Source organism: Chiroxiphia lanceolata, chromosome 16 (genome assembly GCF_009829145.1).
Source record: "Chiroxiphia lanceolata isolate bChiLan1 chromosome 16, bChiLan1.pri, whole genome shotgun sequence".
Taxonomy (NCBI): domain Eukaryota; kingdom Metazoa; phylum Chordata; class Aves; order Passeriformes; family Pipridae; genus Chiroxiphia; species Chiroxiphia lanceolata.
The window spans coordinates 8,948,027-8,965,877 of record NC_045652.1 but is presented as its reverse complement, the minus strand read 5'-3'; the positions used below and the strand labels follow the sequence as shown (position 1 = coordinate 8,965,877).

Genomic DNA, 17,851 nt, shown 5'->3' with positions numbered 1-17,851 from the left:
TTCCAGCTGCACTCTGTCCAGACCTGGACACCCTTCCTCCTGGAAAGTCCAGTGAGTGTTCTGGGCTAGCCCTACCACCTGCAGTCACTGTTTATCAGCACATTTAAACTCCACAGCAAAATGTCCCAGGACATAGCACATTACAGTCTTATGGGGGAAAAGGTTCATAAGACCATTTTTATAAATTGGAAAAAGGAAGTTAAGGTTAGGATGAAATTTCTTTGGCAAATCATAAATTTATTTGATGAAATAATAATTTTATAGGCAATTAGAACATAGTTTGTTTTGGACTGTTGTCTTAAGGCTCATTTACTTTAGAGAAGCACCTTCTTTTCATCACCACAGTATCTGAGTGTCCCCTGAACAGACACTAAGTTTTGTCCTACTAACAAGCTTTGGCATGTGAGCAGCTGGAGCAGCTGTTCCAGTCCATTTCCTTTTTGGTTATAACTACACTGGGCAATGTCTTCAACAGGTAGGCTGTAGGGAAGTGCATCTGTAGTTTTGTGAAAGAATAAAAGACAGATGCTTTGTTAGATTTATGCTTTCGTGCATTTGTGTGTGCAATTGTGCAAGTATGTGTCTGATCATGTGTGTACACAAACACACTCATACATGCACAAAAGAGTAAACACAGATGTATGAAATCAAGATTAACTGGAGGTTTTTCATCTGTTCACAAAGCATATTGAAGAAACTAAACATTTCCTGTGCAGAATCTAAAGAAAAATGTTTTGCTCTTTATAATAGAAGAATTTTAACAAGACAAGATATCTCAATTTTAATAAAAAATATTTTTTTTTTCAACTGAAGTTGCAAAACTGTAAAGCTTCAGGCCTTCACCTCTTACTTGACTTTAAATACAGATATGTGACTCGTTTTCTTCTCTTGTCCTTTTTTCATATTTATATAACTTACAGCTCCAGATCCCAGACTAGGATGGCCCTTCTCCTTCCCCCAAACACACAGCTGCCACGTGAGCTAGAGAAGGGCTGGCACACAGCACAGTAGGCAGAAATACATTGCCAGTCTCTAAAAGATTCTTTTCCTCTGTTTCTCTCCTCATATCTTACCTGGAAAAGTAATTTCTGCATTACAAATGTTTGCCTCATGAAGTGCTTACAAAAATAGGATCTTATCAAAGAGTGTTAATGTGAGTGATATCTAACTCTATCCTTGACCTCCCTTTAACTCATACCCAGCACAGTCAGTCAAATTACTTCTTAATTCCTTGTCATATCTTCCCAACAGAAGACTACTGAAATGTTAGTAGTTGTTCACCATGGCTGGTCAAAGGACATGCAGAGTGGTGAACAACCAGCATTAATATAAAGAAGTAAATATAATCTCTCATTTATTTCTGAGTCGTATTTCTGGATTATTCAACTCCTCCAGCTACTACTTGACACAACAACTTCCACTAGAAAGCTTCACCCTGTGGCTTATGTAACTCGCTTTTGATTGGCCTTTTCCAGATGTTTCTTTATCTCAATCATCTCAGAATTTCTCTGAAGAATTTGCTGAGGCTGCACGACAGCTTAAAAAAGAAGCTCCAAGAATCCAGTTTGGCAAAATTGATGTGACACACCAACCTGATTTGAGAAAAGAATTTAATATTCAAGCATTTCCTACTGTGAAACTTTTTGTGAACGGCAGCAGGGAAGATCCAATAGACTGCAAAGGTAAACTGTCTTATACACTGATAAGATAATAATATGTAATGACAGGATGTACCTATCTATTATGCTGCTGAGAAGAAAAACGTAGATGTTCAGATAAAGAATAGGCAAAGTAGCAAACTGGGTTTTACAATTACCTTTGTACCAGTACAAGAACTTGAATCTGAATTCATCTTCCAAGTGCATAACTGAATGTGCTGTGTTATGTTCACACAGCCAAACTAATTGCTGGTGTTATTACACTGAACAGAGAATCACCTCAACAAGACAACTTACTCCCATATACTACAATAAACATTAATGAGCTATGCCAAACAAGAATTTGGTCCCAAACTGTTTCATTTACCCCTCTGGTCCACTACAATTCCCATGGGTAGTGTGCTTACAGGAGCAGGCTGGAGCAACACTGTGCATCTATCAATGAATTGTGAATTCACTAGGTTCCCTGATATACAGGGATGCATCCTAAGCTAAGGAAAATAATTTTGCAATTTAGCCATCAGAGGGAGCTCATACGTGGCTCAGAAAAAACATGGAATAACTTGAAGTCTTTTGGAAAAAGTTATTAAGCAAAGACAAGGACAGACTTGAGCAATCCCAGAAATCCAGGCCTTATTAGAGATTTTTGTTCACTTACAGTATATACAAAAAAGTTTGGGTTTTTTCCTAAAATGATGAACTTTTACAGAGATGATAAAAATTGCATGACTCGGGCAAGAATTTCTTAGTGTACTCAGAGCACATACAGATGAATCACAAGTTTAATACAACTAACAAAAGAAAGGAACCTAAAGTTTGCCTCCTGAGTCTGTACACAACCAAGTGCTGAGATATCTTTAACTGCTGAGCCCCCTGTGGCTGCTGCTGAAAGCTGATCTTCAGTATTTTTAGTAACTTGCTCCTCCTTGCTATTGAATTTCTTACCGAGTTCCCACCACCTAGACTTGTGCAAACAGCAGCTTCTGCACAAATGCCACTGAAAGCGTGATGTGCCATACTGAACTTTTATTAGAGGTCTGATATCTGAAAGCAAAAGCCCCTGCCTTCAGTCTCTGATTACATCTATAGCATTGAGAAGAAAACCTGTTTTAAGCTGGTAAACCTGACACATTTTCTCGTGTGAACCAGTGAGTACAGGGTATCTTAACAACACACACAGAGCCACCGTTCAGCAGAGCTGCTCTTTCAGACACACTTCCCAGCAAGATGCAAGAATTAGGAAATTGTCTTCTGCTCTGTGTTTTGTACACCAACTGTTCAGAGCACATGTGCCACCAAATTATGACTTAAATCACATTTTGTTAACTGGTGAATGCTTATGTGCAACAATGAGTAAAACCTCACCTACCACGTATGACTTTTAAAACAGCGAGCATTGACAACTGGAAATGTGCAGTGACCACCTAGTGACTTCTCATGTAGAACTTTGTGCATGCTTCATACCACAAAAAACCCTGCAGAGTTTGCTTAAATCAATAAATCAATTCAAACATTTTATGGAAGATGGAATTTTTGAATTGCTGCCCTGGCAATGGACAGAAGATGAAAGCCAAATTCTAGGTTTTGTAAAATTGTCACTTACAACTGCCAGGTCAGAATTTGGCCAGTGGAAATAAGCTACCTAGGTTGTTTAAAGCAACCCAATAGAAAAATTAACCACATGGAAAATATGCTAAGGGGCTGTAGCACTGATATAAGCTGCAAAATCTCAATGCTGGATTTAGACAGCAGAAGTCAAGCACTATATGACCACTAGATACTGCTCTGTGCTTTGCTCTGCAGCCTGTACACTCCAGAGCAGATGTCTGCCTGCTTAACCTTAAAAAACCTGTATTTTAAACTACTTGCAGTATTGCCTGCTGTAAAATTGAGGAGAGTAAAATGGTCTGACTCTATTTTGATCTTGTCATACTGCTAAGTCCAGTACCAGGACTTGCATCTTTGATAATCCACTTGTTCTGTGCATCTTGACTCTAGCACTTCACAGCATACAGGCTTTTTCTTTCTTATGTATGATTTTCATTAACCCTTTGCTGGACTCTTGCTCTGGTCCAACAAGGCTGTCTGTCACAACAGACAGAGATAAAAGGGCTACTTTACAGCTGAGATTTTAATCACCTGAGCCTTGATCTGTTGCTCCAATTCCTCTGTAAAGATGATAGCTTGAAAATGCATTTTTTAAAGATACCCAACATTCTAAAACTATTGAAATCTTGAAGAGAATTTACCAAAGAAACAGATGAGATGGAACAATCCAGAATTAAAGAACAACTTCAACACTTGCTTTTTTTCTTGTGTCTAAACTGAAGTGATGCTACAGCTCCACAGAGGAATTTTAACATGTCTCTGTGCCTATCAGATCACTCCTGCAGCACCAGAGGAACAGTTTTGACACCTAATTTAATTGAACAAACAGTTCAATAAAATCTGCAATTGGTTTGAAGTAATTTTGGATTAAGCCTCAGGTCGATAGCACTTTGTAGCTTACCGTGATTTTGGGACATATGAAATCTTGCAGGACAGATTTTCTAGTTGTCTGAATTTCCTCATCTCTATTCTCCATATGTGATTAAGAATTTAACTGGATTTACAATTATTTGCAGAGGTCCCAGAAAACACAGTACTGATCCACCATTGATCTTCCAGAGTCAGCAATAGTTTAAATGATGACTAGACCCTGGGGTTGAATTTAGATGTCTCAAGCCCATTTTGAATCAGCTTTGACCTCAGTCTTAAGGAGTCCAAGTCCATTTGTATTCAGCACCCCCCTGTACCTATACTGCCTCTATCCTGATTGCACAGAAATTTCTGCTGTTCATTTTGGTGGTCATTTTAACTCTCTCGTCCTTCCACAGGAGTCCGACAAGCCTCAGCCTTTATTACGTGGGTGAAAAGAAGAACAGGACCCTGCACTGTTTTAATCAACTCTACTGCTCAGGCTGAAGCCCTCATAAAAGCTGATGATTTGGCAGTGATCGGCTTCTTTAGGGTAATTCACAGGAAAGCTTAAAAGGCTGGTTTCTGTTCCAACTTTGGGATATACTGCTTGCTCTCACCACCAAATCCCACACATCCAAAAGACCCAGAATTCACCTGAAAAACCCAGGCCCTCAGTTTTCTAGACATTTTTTAAAAAAAATTAATTTTTTCTGTCTACTCTTTCACACTTCTAGACAAGCATCCCAGGCAGAGATAAGAAAACCTCACACCACAACACATTTCCTTAATCAGTACCCAGGCACAGAGACCCTGAGAACAGATTCTGAGAGCATGATGCTACAGCAGTGTTTGCACAGCCCTGGCTTGTCACAGCAGTCTTTCCTGTATCCTCAGAGAAAGGGCTTCTGCCAAACCATCCCATATTTAGTGGGTCTTGGGAAGAGGGCAGAACTATTGAACTTCATTCTTTGGTTCACAGAGACTTAACCCATTGCTGGTGTGAGTTACACTGCTACTGGAGTCTGCAAATGCAAAAAGTTGTAATTGCTGCCCAGAGTTGCTACCTATCACTGGATTTCTGTTCAAACACGGCGTAAAATCATAGACATGATTAGTTGGAGGCTGTTCTGGTGAAGGAATGTTCCCTTCTTGCTAAAGTCCATTAAAAACAAAAAAAAGGCAGTAGATATTATCTAATATACTGAAGTGATTTTTCTTCATCTTTCCAGCTGATGATTTAAACAACTTCAGTGAAAATCAGGGGTCAGAGCACAGTTCTATGAATATCATGCTAACTGTGGTTTTCAGCTCCTGTCAGCTGCCAAATCTTCATGGATAGGAAGTCATAAAATACTACCACTGTATATAATCCAACACATGAAGCCTTTCTCAAGCAAATTCTGCCAGTTCCCAGAGCAGAATAAGATTGTTAGAGTTTGGGGCTGAATGCTTGTGAACAATAGTCAATAGGCATGCTGTCAGAAATCAGTAAAACAGGAATAGTTTTTTCCTGTTTTTTCAATGTGTCCTTGAAATTTTTAATATCTGAAACATTCAGTCAAAGATTTTCTCTATCTAAAGAGACTTTTATTCTGGTATCTCTCTCTGCCCAGTTGAAAGCACAGTGTCTGGACTCATACCTGAACTGATAATGTCCCAAATGTGCTGGCTATAGTAGATAGTCCAAGTTTAATGGATATGGAAAACAGGACTCATTAGCAAAATACCCCATAGTAAAAAAGCTGGTGAACACACCCAGCATAGTAGGACAAACTGTGAAAGCGCTCAGAGTGCCCAGATTTTTTTCTTTGCAGCAATCTGCTTGCAGGCATTTAGGAAGGAAGGCAGTTTTTCTGTGCTGGGCCAGATTGAGAAGCCCTTGCTATCACAGTGATGCCAGAGTTCCCTGAACCACACTGATGGCAGATATTGCCTGCAGATGTGTTTGACAGGACACTGATTTCACTCGGGGGCTGAAATGACAATCGATGAGCATGAGCTAGGGCATGTCAGAATTCTAGTGGGTGGAAGCCAACAAAATAGTGTTCAAGCAAATAAAGAGCTGTATTTGGCCTTCTATTAGTCACAGATTGCTCACAATTGTGAGTGCCAGGATGTGTTGGAAGGTCTCAGCATATAAATTACTATTCATCTAGCATGAAATAATTGTCTGATTAAATCAAATCTGGAAGTGCTGCTGCCTTTCATCATGCTTATTTACTATTAGTTTGAGGGTGGACAGCACAGTGACTATTTGACAGATGTAGAAGTCAAGGTCCTTCCCTTGAAGAGCACTCAGTCAAAGCCCCAAACACATCAGTCAGGTCCTCTTGCAAGCAGAGAGCCCTCCTCTCTAATCTATCACATCCTACTGGCTGTGCAGGCACTGTGGAAGGGGAGCAGCTGGTGGCACCATCCCTCCCCACTGGCAGAAGGGGAGTACAGGGCAGGTGAGATTAGGGCAGGAAGGACACAGGGGACCACACACCATCCCTACTCACCCATGTCAGCCAACACTATCATGTCACAGCATTTCTATGATCTCCCCTGTGGTGAAGAACTCCCCTTGGAGCTAATCATGGCAAGCTATACCCACTTCACAATTGTACTCTCCTCTCTACCTCACAAGCCTTTAGGGGCCTGTCTCTCCTGTAGCTCTCACTCCTGTGCATCTTGGAAGGATGCAGGACACAGTCTTAATAAATATTCTTTCTGGGACTAGGAACTTCACAATGAAAGTGTGGAAGTTTTCTGTGAGATGGCAAGAGATGTGCCAGAGATGCCTTTTGGGATGACAGCCAGTGAGGACGTCTGTGCTGACTACGGCATCCAGAAGAACACTCTTGTTGTGTTTAAGAAGGTAGGAGTACAAAAGCCTAGGTGTGCTGTGGCAGTTTTGGGCTATGGAAAGGCAGTTTGGGAGTTTTTCAGGTTAAATAATTTCCTAGTTGAAATTCAAACAGTTTAACACAAAAAATAATGCATTTACAGACAGGAGAGACAAGTGGGTGGCAAAATGAGCAACCTTTGGACAACTGATATTTTCAATCTGGCTGCCTATATTCAGGTTTCTAATTTATGCTTAAGGATCTGGATGTAACAGCTTTGCTTGCCAACCTGCATTCTAATCAACATGTGCTGCCAGGTTCAGTGAGATTTGCAGACATTCACCTCTTTTCCTATCTGTTGTTTTCGACCAGGAATCTTCTTTTCTTCCAGTCCACAATAGAAGAAGTGGCCAACAGTAAAAACAGAACTACACAGAGTAACACCACTATTTAGGCTAGGAAGTAGTCAGAACTAGAATTTCCTGAGAGAGTGTATGTCAGAGATAGTGTGTATAGATGTAGAAAAGATTTTTCAGTATGTTAAGATTACTGAACAAAATAAAACTGTCAGCTGTACCTTGAATTTTAGCTATGATCTCATTCTGTAATCTAGCTGTGACATTTGTTTCATAAGTTACAGAATTTCAGTTGTTAAGGATCATAAAACTCTTACTTTTAAAGACTGTCATTTTGGTACTTTAGTTGATAAGGCCAACAACCTCACAAACTTCACTATTTGTCCAGGGAAAACCTGTGCACAATGAAGTGCTTGAAAATGGCAGACAGAACAAACTGGGTCTAACAAGGCTAATCAAAACCTTCACTTTGGATTTGGTCACTGAATATAATATTGAGGTATGTATTTCACTGCATTAGCAAAAGCCACAGGAGAAAGACAGGAACCCATGCAGAAAGAGACCTAGGGAGCTCTTCTGCTCCTTAGTGACTGAGAATTTTGTTTGTTTGAAAAGGCCAGCCCTAAACACATCTAGAAACACCAGCAGAACCCAACACACAGCTTTTGGTCTAACCCAGGAAAAACGATGCTTCCCTCTGGCAAGACGTTTTTTTCCTAGAGGAGAGGAGGAGTGGCTGGTTGAACAATGAACTCTGAGCATGCAAACACCTTCCTCCTGTGGAGCCAACACAAAGGCCTGGGCTGCCTCTGCAGCAGCTAAGTGGGGTGGGAAGTTGGAAGGTGCTGGCTCCAATCATTCCACTCCGATGCAGCAACCAGGTGCTCTGGCCAAGACAAGGACAAAAGAAATCGGCAATAATTGCTGCTGGTGCAGGTAGGGAGGGAAAGACATGGAAATACCTGCTTTCCTGGGGGACACCCCATTTCCTCTGATCATGGAGTGGCATGAGAAAAAGAGCAGCTCTGTGCAGGGAAGGAGACATAGGCTGCTGATGCCACCTAGAAGTGAAGGATGTGCCCAGCCAGGTCTAGCTCCCGCAGCTGGGCCTCCCAGGGTAACACTACCTTTTACTTTCAGCATTCATTCTTCAGTGTGTGTTATACAGGAGGGCAGACTAGAAGATCACAGGCACTTCTGACTGTAAAAATCTATGAATAATTATGAGGTTTTCCCTGGAACAGAAAAACACCAATCAGCAGCTGCTGATTCTTCTCACTTTATCTTCTTTAAAACAATGAAAAAAATCCAACGTTTGTGGAAATGATTGGGAATTGAGTCTTAAAAAGTAAAATTTGCAATAACAGAACTGAGTGATACACTGAGCCTCTGATTCACTGTTCTGCTTACAAAGAGTGGAACAGATGTTGAGCCTTTTGTTTCCCAGACATCTGTGAAGATTTTTGATGTCCCTGTTGAAAATCACATCCTGCTGTTCACCCCAACGAACTCGGAGACGTTCAGTGCGATTTATGAAAACTACAAGTCTGCTGCTGCGGAATTCAGAGGACAGGTTTGTAATGCTGACTCCAGCTCTGCAAATATGAATGCCAAAAGATCGTGGAAAAACACTCACCAACATTATTACTGGTAGAAGTACTGCTGTCAGTCCATCTTCTAAGTCTACAAAACCACTTAAAAACAGTTTCAGTAACTATTATTTGAATTTGTTAAGGACAAGCTGAAAAATAAACCTTACTAGGACATGATTCTTTAAAATATAAAGTTCACACAAAGGAAGACTAATTCCAGCTGCTCCCAATTAACCTGTTTTTGATTTTACAAATACGACTTTCCAGGAGCAGCTTCCAACTAAAGAGAGTTTTAACAAGGTTCTGGCAATTTCTGGCACTACCAGGAAATGCCATGAGGATCTCAGAGTATTGCCTGAACCAAGGGCTGGAACCAGTTACAAAATCTGAGGAATATTGCAAGGTATATGCATAGCCTTGCTTGCAGCATGTGTTTGCATGTATATGGACAGTTATAGGCAGTCATACTCACAAGAATTTCAGTTTTCCATTGTCAAATCACTCTGGTGCTTTTCCTGCTCCAAGTACACAACACACTGAAGAACAGTAAGTCATCTTGTACTAAAATATCACATATTGGTAAAGACATATGATTACAGGTGTTTCAGCTCTTCTGTCCTGTTAAGATTTATGAGGAAGAGCAATAAGCACTTTGAGGAGTAATTTAGAAGTGTTGCTAAAAGACGTGGTAGCAAACCACTGTGAAAGAACAGAGGGAAAAACTCCATTACTTTTGGCTGCTTTAGCAGTTGTTATTAACTGAGGATGAAGGTATGATAAAGTCCATAGAGCTGCTGGTTTCTGGTCTGAGACCAAAAATTGTTCTACACAATTCCTTGCATTTAGTGTTAGATTCTCCTGCACTGCCAAGCTCCATTTCTCTAAAATGGCTAATCCAAACCTGGAAGAATCAACCAGATGCATGACTCTCTCTTTACTATCAGATACTGTTTGTTTTGGTGGATACTAATGAAGGAAGGAATGGCCGAATTTTTGAGTATTTTCGCATCAGGGACATTGATGTTCCTGCCGTGAGAATCCTAAATCTGACAAGTGATGCAAAGTACAAAATGCCTGCAGACGAGGTGACTGTGGAGAACCTTAGAGAATTTTGCCAGAGCTACCTCAATGGAAAAGCAAAGGTATGTCCATTACTAAAAAGACACCTCTCTACTACACCAGCTAAAACACTAACATATTTGTAAGGCACGCCTTTTTAAGTTAGAACAGTGTCCTGTTCTGATCACCAGTCTGTTAATCTACTCTCACCCCAATGCATTCATCTACAGTTGTTGACAGAACATTCCTCTGAGGTGGACTACAAAGTTTTCCAGTCCTTCAATATAAAAACTGGATGGAATAATTTCTGACTCAATATTTTAGTTGATGCCAACTGTTGCATTTTAGTGGTTTAAAAACTTCTGACATATCAATCTTCCCAATACTATAACTGAGATATTTCACTCCCTTAGTTGGGATAGATGCAAACAATGATTGTGACAAATGTTGAGGTTACAGAAAAGTCCAGTAAACAGAGAATTGACAGTTTCAGAGTGGAGTAGGATTTGGTATTTGTTTTAAGCTGGTTTAGCAGAGTGAACTTTCCCAGGGGGATCAGTCCCAATGGTAAATGCAGCATTTGTTGTCATAATGAGGCATCATCACATTCATGTGAAAAATACATTAAAACGTTTTGCTTATTCAGTGCTCTTCAGGCTCATTTACAGGGAGAAAAGATGAAGTGGTCAGTCTGAGAGCAGGCAGAATTTAAGAAATTTGAGTAGTAGATCCTGATTTCAGTGTTGGAGGGGGGCAGAAAGACAGAAGAGACAGAATGTCACCTTATCCCCATCAAGATCTGCTTGAGTGGCACAGTCCCACCAGGGACTCTACTATAGTAGAGTCTGTATTCAACATAGGAATGATTAATTCTGACTAATAACTAAGCAGGGGTGTGAGACCCCAGCTCCTGCTGAAGGGAGAGGAGGTAGTACCACATGGAGGCTGGCTGGGATATAAAGATATAAAAAAATTATCACGTAGTAACAGTGCACATTAGGTAATGCTACACCATTCTCACATTAACTTGAGCTGGAGTACAGTTTCTCAATGGTCCCTGCATTTTCACAGCAATGTTTCTGTTTCTGCTTAGGTACATCTCTCTAGTGAAGAAATTCCAGAAGACTGGGACAAGATGCCTGTCAAAGTGCTTGTTGGGAAGAATTTCAACAGTATCGTCTTCAATAAGACCAGGACTGTGTTTGTTATGTTTTGTAAGTGTTATTGTTGAATTCAGATTTTAAGCTGCTTTAACATGATCAATTGGAAGGAAAAAATGAAAGCTCATGCTCATATACCAAGCTAACATGCTTATATACCAAACTAATTTTTGCACTTTACAGAAGCTGAGCTCAATGAATCTTTGTTGCTTGTGGAAAGCGCCGAAGAAAAATTTGTGTCATATCTATGGTAACGCTGTGATACCTTTGCTGACTTAGTGTTGCACTGGGTAGTGCTGGATCCCTTCAGTAAATATTTGTCAGGGCCATATCAAATCTCAGTGTTGAAAGACAACATGACACTAGAGCATCATGTTGTACAATGGAACATTACAGCGTGTTGTACAGCATGAGTCAGGCTGTCTTCCAAGGGCAGAGGGAGAATTAAGTGAAATGGTCTGGTTATAATGCTCTTGGATTAAATCCCAGAGGAATTGTGGTTTAGCAAATCATAGCTCCTTTTATCCTCCTCTGTCTGCAAGGGAAGTGGCTTTCCTACATGACTCTTTCCAGCAAGAAGCCATTGCCCTATCCTTGTACCAGCCAGCAGGGATTAGTTTGTGCCTTGGTTACTTCAGTAAAGCAAACATGCAGCATTAAGAGAAATAGAGACCTCTAGCTGTACTGCCCCAAATTCCAGAGGCTCATGAAGGCAGTACATTCCTGCCACCCTTCTTGTTGGCTGCAGCCATTTCACTCACACAAGTAATTTTTACACTTCAGTGTCATGAACAAACTGAATGATCTAAGCAGGAACTGAACCGAGTCCTCTGGAAATGAAAGGCTGGTAAATGGGAGGTACTCTAGTCAGCAAAGTGCCTCAGAAATTTTAATTCTGTATAAACTGAGTATGAGCATTGTTCTCCTGACAGAAGGACTGCAACTGTGTTTTATGCTGTTTCAGGGGATTCTGGGTTTTCAGCAGTTTGCCTTTCTGCTAACCTGCATCAGTGCAGTGCTCAGAGTCAAAACAGCACCATACCTCAAACTCCTCCTTTCAGTGTAAATATAGCATGCTTTATGAACACAGTTAATTTTAGTATTCAGGAAGTATTTTGTGCCTCAGAGAAATATTTCATTATAGGAATGATGCAAGACTTACCTGGGTGGCATTGGTTACCTGGCACACATCTCCAGCAAAGTTGTCCAAGTGTTGCATTTATAGTCATAAAAGGCTAAAGAGAGCCAAAGCAGCACTGCTATCAGAAATGCATTAGTGAATAACTAGTTATCACTACATGAAAACCTGAAAGTCATGAAGGATGAATGGTTTCAAGCAGAGACTGACCACAACTGAAATCCCAAACCCTGCTAACTTGAAGAGCTAAATAGGTCCCAGTGATTGCACCAGCACGTGCTCTCCTGTCAGACTGTATCCTTCTACTTTTGTTTTTTAATTTGCAGATGCCCCTTGGTCCCATGACTGCAGAAAACTCCTGCCAATCTGGGATAAGCTAGGAGAGCAATACAACAGTCGTGAAGACGTAATCATTGCAAAGATAGATGTCACAGCAAATGACATCCTGTCTGTTGGGTTAGCTCGATACCCATTCTTCACACTCTTCCCTGCTGGGTCAGATTACCAGGTGAGAAGCTGTCACAGAAGAGTGTGGAGACACAGCTGCACACCAAGGGACAAGGGCCGTGTTTGCATGTGCACATGTGTCACAGTGAGAAAGGACTCCTTTAAGTAAGAAACCTTTGGTCCTCATCTACTCAGCACTGGTTTTTGAGCAGAAGACATTGCTGTCAAGAACCTGAATTAGAGGAGAAAACCTTCTATTGTCTCCTTCTCTTTATGAGGCTGTGGCAAGAGCCCACATATAATTTACTGACTTGGACTACAAGTCATTACAGCCTCACATTCTGCTGTTTAACAACCTCCAGTCTTCCTGTTGGGTTCTAGCAACAGTCTGAGTGAATTTACAGATACCTCCTGATGACTGCAGTGCCTTTTTACTTCAAACCATGACAGGAGATGTGCTGTCACAGAACTACCTATGCTACTTGTTTCCAGAGCAGGTATGACCATAGTCTCTAAAATGCTGGTACTGCTCTTGTTATAGCCTCTACATTTTCACAAAACTCAAGTCCCAAAACTTTCTTCTATACACTCATGCCAGTAATTTTACACAGCCTCAACTGAGAATAAATATTTATTGTCAAGACCAATGATTTTTGCACTATGCAAATATGAATCAGCTATGTTACAAAATAATCAGAAAATGATGCTAAAAGAGAAGGCAAGGAAAAATACTAAATAGCTACATTTTCCATCTATGTAGATTATCTAATTAAAAAGAAAATATCTCTGAAGAAAAAAAAATCAAGATGCTGTTATAATTAAGATATTACTAAGCTATTCATTTTTCTTCTTAGTACTAAACTTAAATTAAATTCTCAGACATTTGCCCATGTCCTTATTTAATCTTTGAAGGAGAGATTTTCCTCTCAGATGTGCACGCACAGCTCCTAATGAATTGAACTGCAGTCCTGCACACTCACACTGGGTTTAGTCTTCATGCAGAAAAGCAGAAACCCATTAAATGCTCATAAGAAATGGCAGTTTGCAAAAAAACCCAAACAAACAAAAAACCAGTAAAGACTTCCATTAACTATTAAGGGACTGCTTCATACTTAAAAATACCCTGAAACGAAAGAGTATTTGAAATCTCAATTTCAGCCTTGTGCACCATGTTTTTACACCAGTCCCTCAAATGCAGAGATTTTGACTTGTACTTGACCAGCAATGCAGGTGTCCTGTAGATGTCTGCAGTCTTGTGTTCTGACACTCTCTCTTATGGCACAGTTGGCCACAGACATCTTTTCTCACTACAGATGACCATAAATGGTCTGAGACACAATTGAGCTGATAATACACAGTCACTTCAACATATTTATTTCCTGCCCAGCCAGAATTTACATTAGAAATTCTCCCACATGTCCTTCTCTAGAAGTTAATGAAAATCAAAGCACAGGATACAAATGTCAAGGCTCTGAGTATCTCCTGTGTTTTTCACCGTATAGGCACCGCCCCAGAATTACAAACCCTACTCCCTTATTCTGGCCAAGAAAAGAGCAATAGAAGGGGTTTGGAGCTGAAGAGAAACTGGTATGTTCAGAATGAAGAATAAGAGGAGCAGGAAATATATGGAGTCCAACAATAACACAGTGTCTCTTCTAGCCTTCAGTATCTTGTTAGAGTTAGAAACACAAGCACATGAGCTTTCCAATGATCTCTACTGATCCTTCCCATTGTTTAAGGACTAAGAATGAATTGGACACTAGCACAGAAGTAGGAGCTCTAAAGATGAAATAACTATGAAAAGACTGTAGAAAGCACACCAAAATGCATGTGAAGTCTAAACCTGCTTCTGATAGAGCAAGGGAAATGTGGCTAACATAACACAAACCAAAGCTGTTTCCTAGAACTCAGTTATTGCATTCACCACGGACACTCTCACAGCTCGTTAAAGGCACAGCCGTAGGCAGAACACATTGCTGTGCAGTCCCTTCCAAGCACTCTCACCTGGTGAGATCATACCAGATACCCCCCTCCTCCAAACAGAAGCATGTGCCAGGTCTGCAGGCTATGAACTGTCTCCTTTCCATGGACTGCCACTCCTTTGTCTGTTTAAGAACAGATTCAGCTTTTCATGGAGTTAAAGACAAGTCACTCTCTTCCCTTCAGTGTATGCAAAACCAGATGAGTGACAATATTTTTAAATCAGGAACCACTTCAACTTAACTGGAGTTAAATGGAGCTAGAGACCTAGATCTACAGCTGGGTGTTTAAGCATGTGTCCAGTTTTCCAAAGCACTGAGTTTCCAAGGAACAGTTATAGCCAGAGTTGAAGGAATTACAATTAATCTGATGACTTATATTGAGGAGGGAGGTGACCAGGCATCATCTGAGCTCCATCTGTGAAGCTGATGAACAACTCATCCACTGCATTATCCACTCCAAATTTAAGAGAAAAACATGCAGCTTTTCAGATGGATTTAAGATGATTCTATTTGTTTCAATGGGTTAAGTGGGAAAAATAACATTTATATACTATTATGTCCTGATTACTCTAATGAAAAGTGTGGACACCTATCTTCAGTAACCAGTGCAGGAATCAGCTTCTTCTCTGGATTTACAGGTCTTCAGGCCCTGAGAAATTGCTGTTTCAGCCACCATCAGAGTCAATAAAAATCAAGACTCATCTGAGAATATTAGTTGCCTCTGGAGAAATAAAGTAATTTTTCTCAACTGAAGCTTGCAAACATATAAAAGTAGTTTAAAAGCTGACACACTTTTTATTACAAGAGAATACCTTACTGATTTGGAATAAAAAACTTTTAGTATACTAAAAGTGTACACTTCTAGTGAATTCACCAGAGACTGGAGGTGTTTTGTTTACAGACCTTTGAACTCAAGTAAGGTAAAAACGTGACTAGTGTAAAGTAACACAAGATTATTGGTCTCAGTGGGAGTAAGTGAGCTTAACCCAAAGGATAAAAGGCTTCTAAATAATAGGCCTATTTCTAAATACACTCAGGTAACAGCAGACAATTGCCAATGTCATGTACATGAGCTTCTACAACTTTTTGTTAGAAGACTTGTGCAAAACCCTTTTATATTTCCAGAGAGCAAAGGTTTGGTGGGGCGGCATCTTTAAAACACAATATGGTGCCTAGACCCACTCAGAGAATTTTAAAGCTCTAAACTGAAACTTCTTCTTTCATTAAACTTCCTCAGGAGAAAGTCCTCAGTAAATCCCCAACTTAAGGTGAAGGATAAGAAAATTAATGTCACTGCTCATCTTCATCCTGTTTTTTCAAGCTGTGCAACACTTGGTACTTCTAGACTGTGTATTTCAAAACTATTTCAGAATTTGAATTTCCATCAAAATCTTCAGAAAACTTTGAATATCATGACTGGACACTGACATTGAAAAGACTTCTATTCAAAATATCTTGCCAATATTTACTGTTAAGCACAAAGAACCCCACTGATGTCAGCAGTTAGCAGAATCCCAGCTGAAGCTATACAATAATAGTTATATTTTTTATACAAATCCTTTTCTTCTCAGGGATGTAATCTACTTCTCTACACTTGAGTTTCAGATGACATTGGAACCTGCTGTGCCTCTGCCCTCGCTTTCTAAACTGAGCAAAAAAGTCTAGAATTTGGTCAGTCTAAAGAAATGAGATGCTCCAGCTGATTTTGCTGTTATTTCCAGAATTTTATGTACAGAGTTAAATACTCAACCTTAAAATTCTTTTCAGGAGGTGGCCTATGCTGGGGACTATACACTGGAGGCATTTTCTGAATTCTTAGAAGAACAAAGCAAGACAATAGCAGAACCAGGAGAGAAGGTAGGCATTTGACCCAGACACTGATCTGCTGTGTGATCCAAGGCATGTTCACACCTTGTGTGGGCACACCTGAGCTGGCCATAGCACAGCCACACTCCTGGGCCACTGTCATGTCAACACTTAGGTGGTTCTTACCAGCTCGTAGCTGCTTTCAAGCTGACTAGCTTGGCATGACCACACCAGTTGCAGTCATACACACAGCCTGGCAGGCACACACCCCCTCACATCCTTGTTTCCATCACACAGAAACCTTCTCTCCCACTGCTCCTGTTATCGCTGAGTCACTACATCAACACTCTGGCAGTAAGTACTGCCTGGCAGAAAGGAGCCTGTACCCTGAGAGGTGTAAGAAACACTTGGTCACGATATTAGCTGGAAAAAAAGCCCTAGCTAAGTAAGATTCAGCTGCAGCTGGAGTGGTTCAAATATCCATTGCCCACCTCACTCTGTTACATTCATTGCAGCTTCTCTTCATGAAACGAGGACACAACTGAGAGCAGAGGATGTCTGGTTGTGATAATCTGGTTATGATAATTGTCTGGTTCCTTGACCCTTTCTTCTCCACTGTAAATCAGACCAGATAAGTGCTTGCTGTCCTAGATCAGCCTGTTATTTAATCACAGGCACTCCACTGCAAAAAGACACACTTTGAGTGATGTGAACAATCTCCACATAGACAGCTACAGGCATCAGAAAAAACCTGACATGTAGATGGAGACACTGTCCACCCACTATAAGAATCCTGGGCCTATTCTACCCAGACATGAAGTGGATCCACAGGATGCCAATATTATTAATGCTCTTTTCAACTAGTAGGGAAGCTGTCTGTGGCTGAAGAAATAGTTTTAAGTTTTCAGACTTATCTCCACCAGAGGCTTTGGTTTGCTCATGCATTCACTGCTCAAATATAAACCAGTAAAAAGGTTTGAAAACCTGAAAAGCACATTTTAGCAACAGCTGCTCTACTTCTGACCTCATTAATAAGACCTCAAGCTGCTTGCTTGAAAAGATGAAAACCTGTGCTTCAACCAATCTTAAAATTTTTTTGAAGAGAATTACTAGAGCAATTGTCTTTGTGAATATTAGTAATAAGCAGCTTTTCTCTTGCATTTCATTTTTTAAAAGGATCCTTTGGGAGGAATCAAAGAGGATCGCAGCCAAAAAGAGACTGTAATAACAGAGAAAGAACTTTAGTAGTACAGAGAAAGAGAAAAATTCTGAGGATTGTGGGGAATCATTCCTGGAAGGAGCTCACTGGAAGAATGAATCATCTCAAGAGAACACAGAGCTGAATTAAAAAATAAAAATAAAGAG

At 40.4% G+C, this 17,851-nt stretch overlaps 1 protein-coding gene across 3 annotated transcripts in view; it reads left to right on the top strand.

Annotated features, from left to right (window-relative positions):
- PDILT (protein disulfide isomerase like, testis expressed) overlaps nucleotides 1-17,851 on the top strand; it is a 23,878-nt gene extending 6,027 nt beyond the window's left edge. The window contains exons 2-11 of one of the 3 annotated variants that reach the window (XM_032703522.1): nucleotides 1,476-1,682; nucleotides 4,535-4,668; nucleotides 6,841-6,978; nucleotides 7,691-7,801; nucleotides 8,717-8,875; nucleotides 9,839-10,036; nucleotides 11,047-11,167; nucleotides 12,578-12,759; nucleotides 16,448-16,537; nucleotides 17,663-17,851. In XM_032703522.1, the coding sequence (XP_032559413.1) occupies nucleotides 1,476-1,682; nucleotides 4,535-4,668; nucleotides 6,841-6,978; nucleotides 7,691-7,801; nucleotides 8,717-8,875; nucleotides 9,839-10,036; nucleotides 11,047-11,167; nucleotides 12,578-12,759; nucleotides 16,448-16,537; nucleotides 17,663-17,731 (1,409 nt within the window). In that variant the 3' untranslated portion in view covers nucleotides 17,732-17,851. The remainder of the gene's footprint in view (nucleotides 1-1,475; nucleotides 1,683-4,534; nucleotides 4,669-6,840; nucleotides 6,979-7,690; nucleotides 7,802-8,716; nucleotides 8,876-9,838; nucleotides 10,037-11,046; nucleotides 11,168-12,577; nucleotides 12,760-16,447; nucleotides 16,538-17,662) is intronic. The other 2 variants (XM_032703524.1, XM_032703525.1) reach the window with 2 other exon arrangements.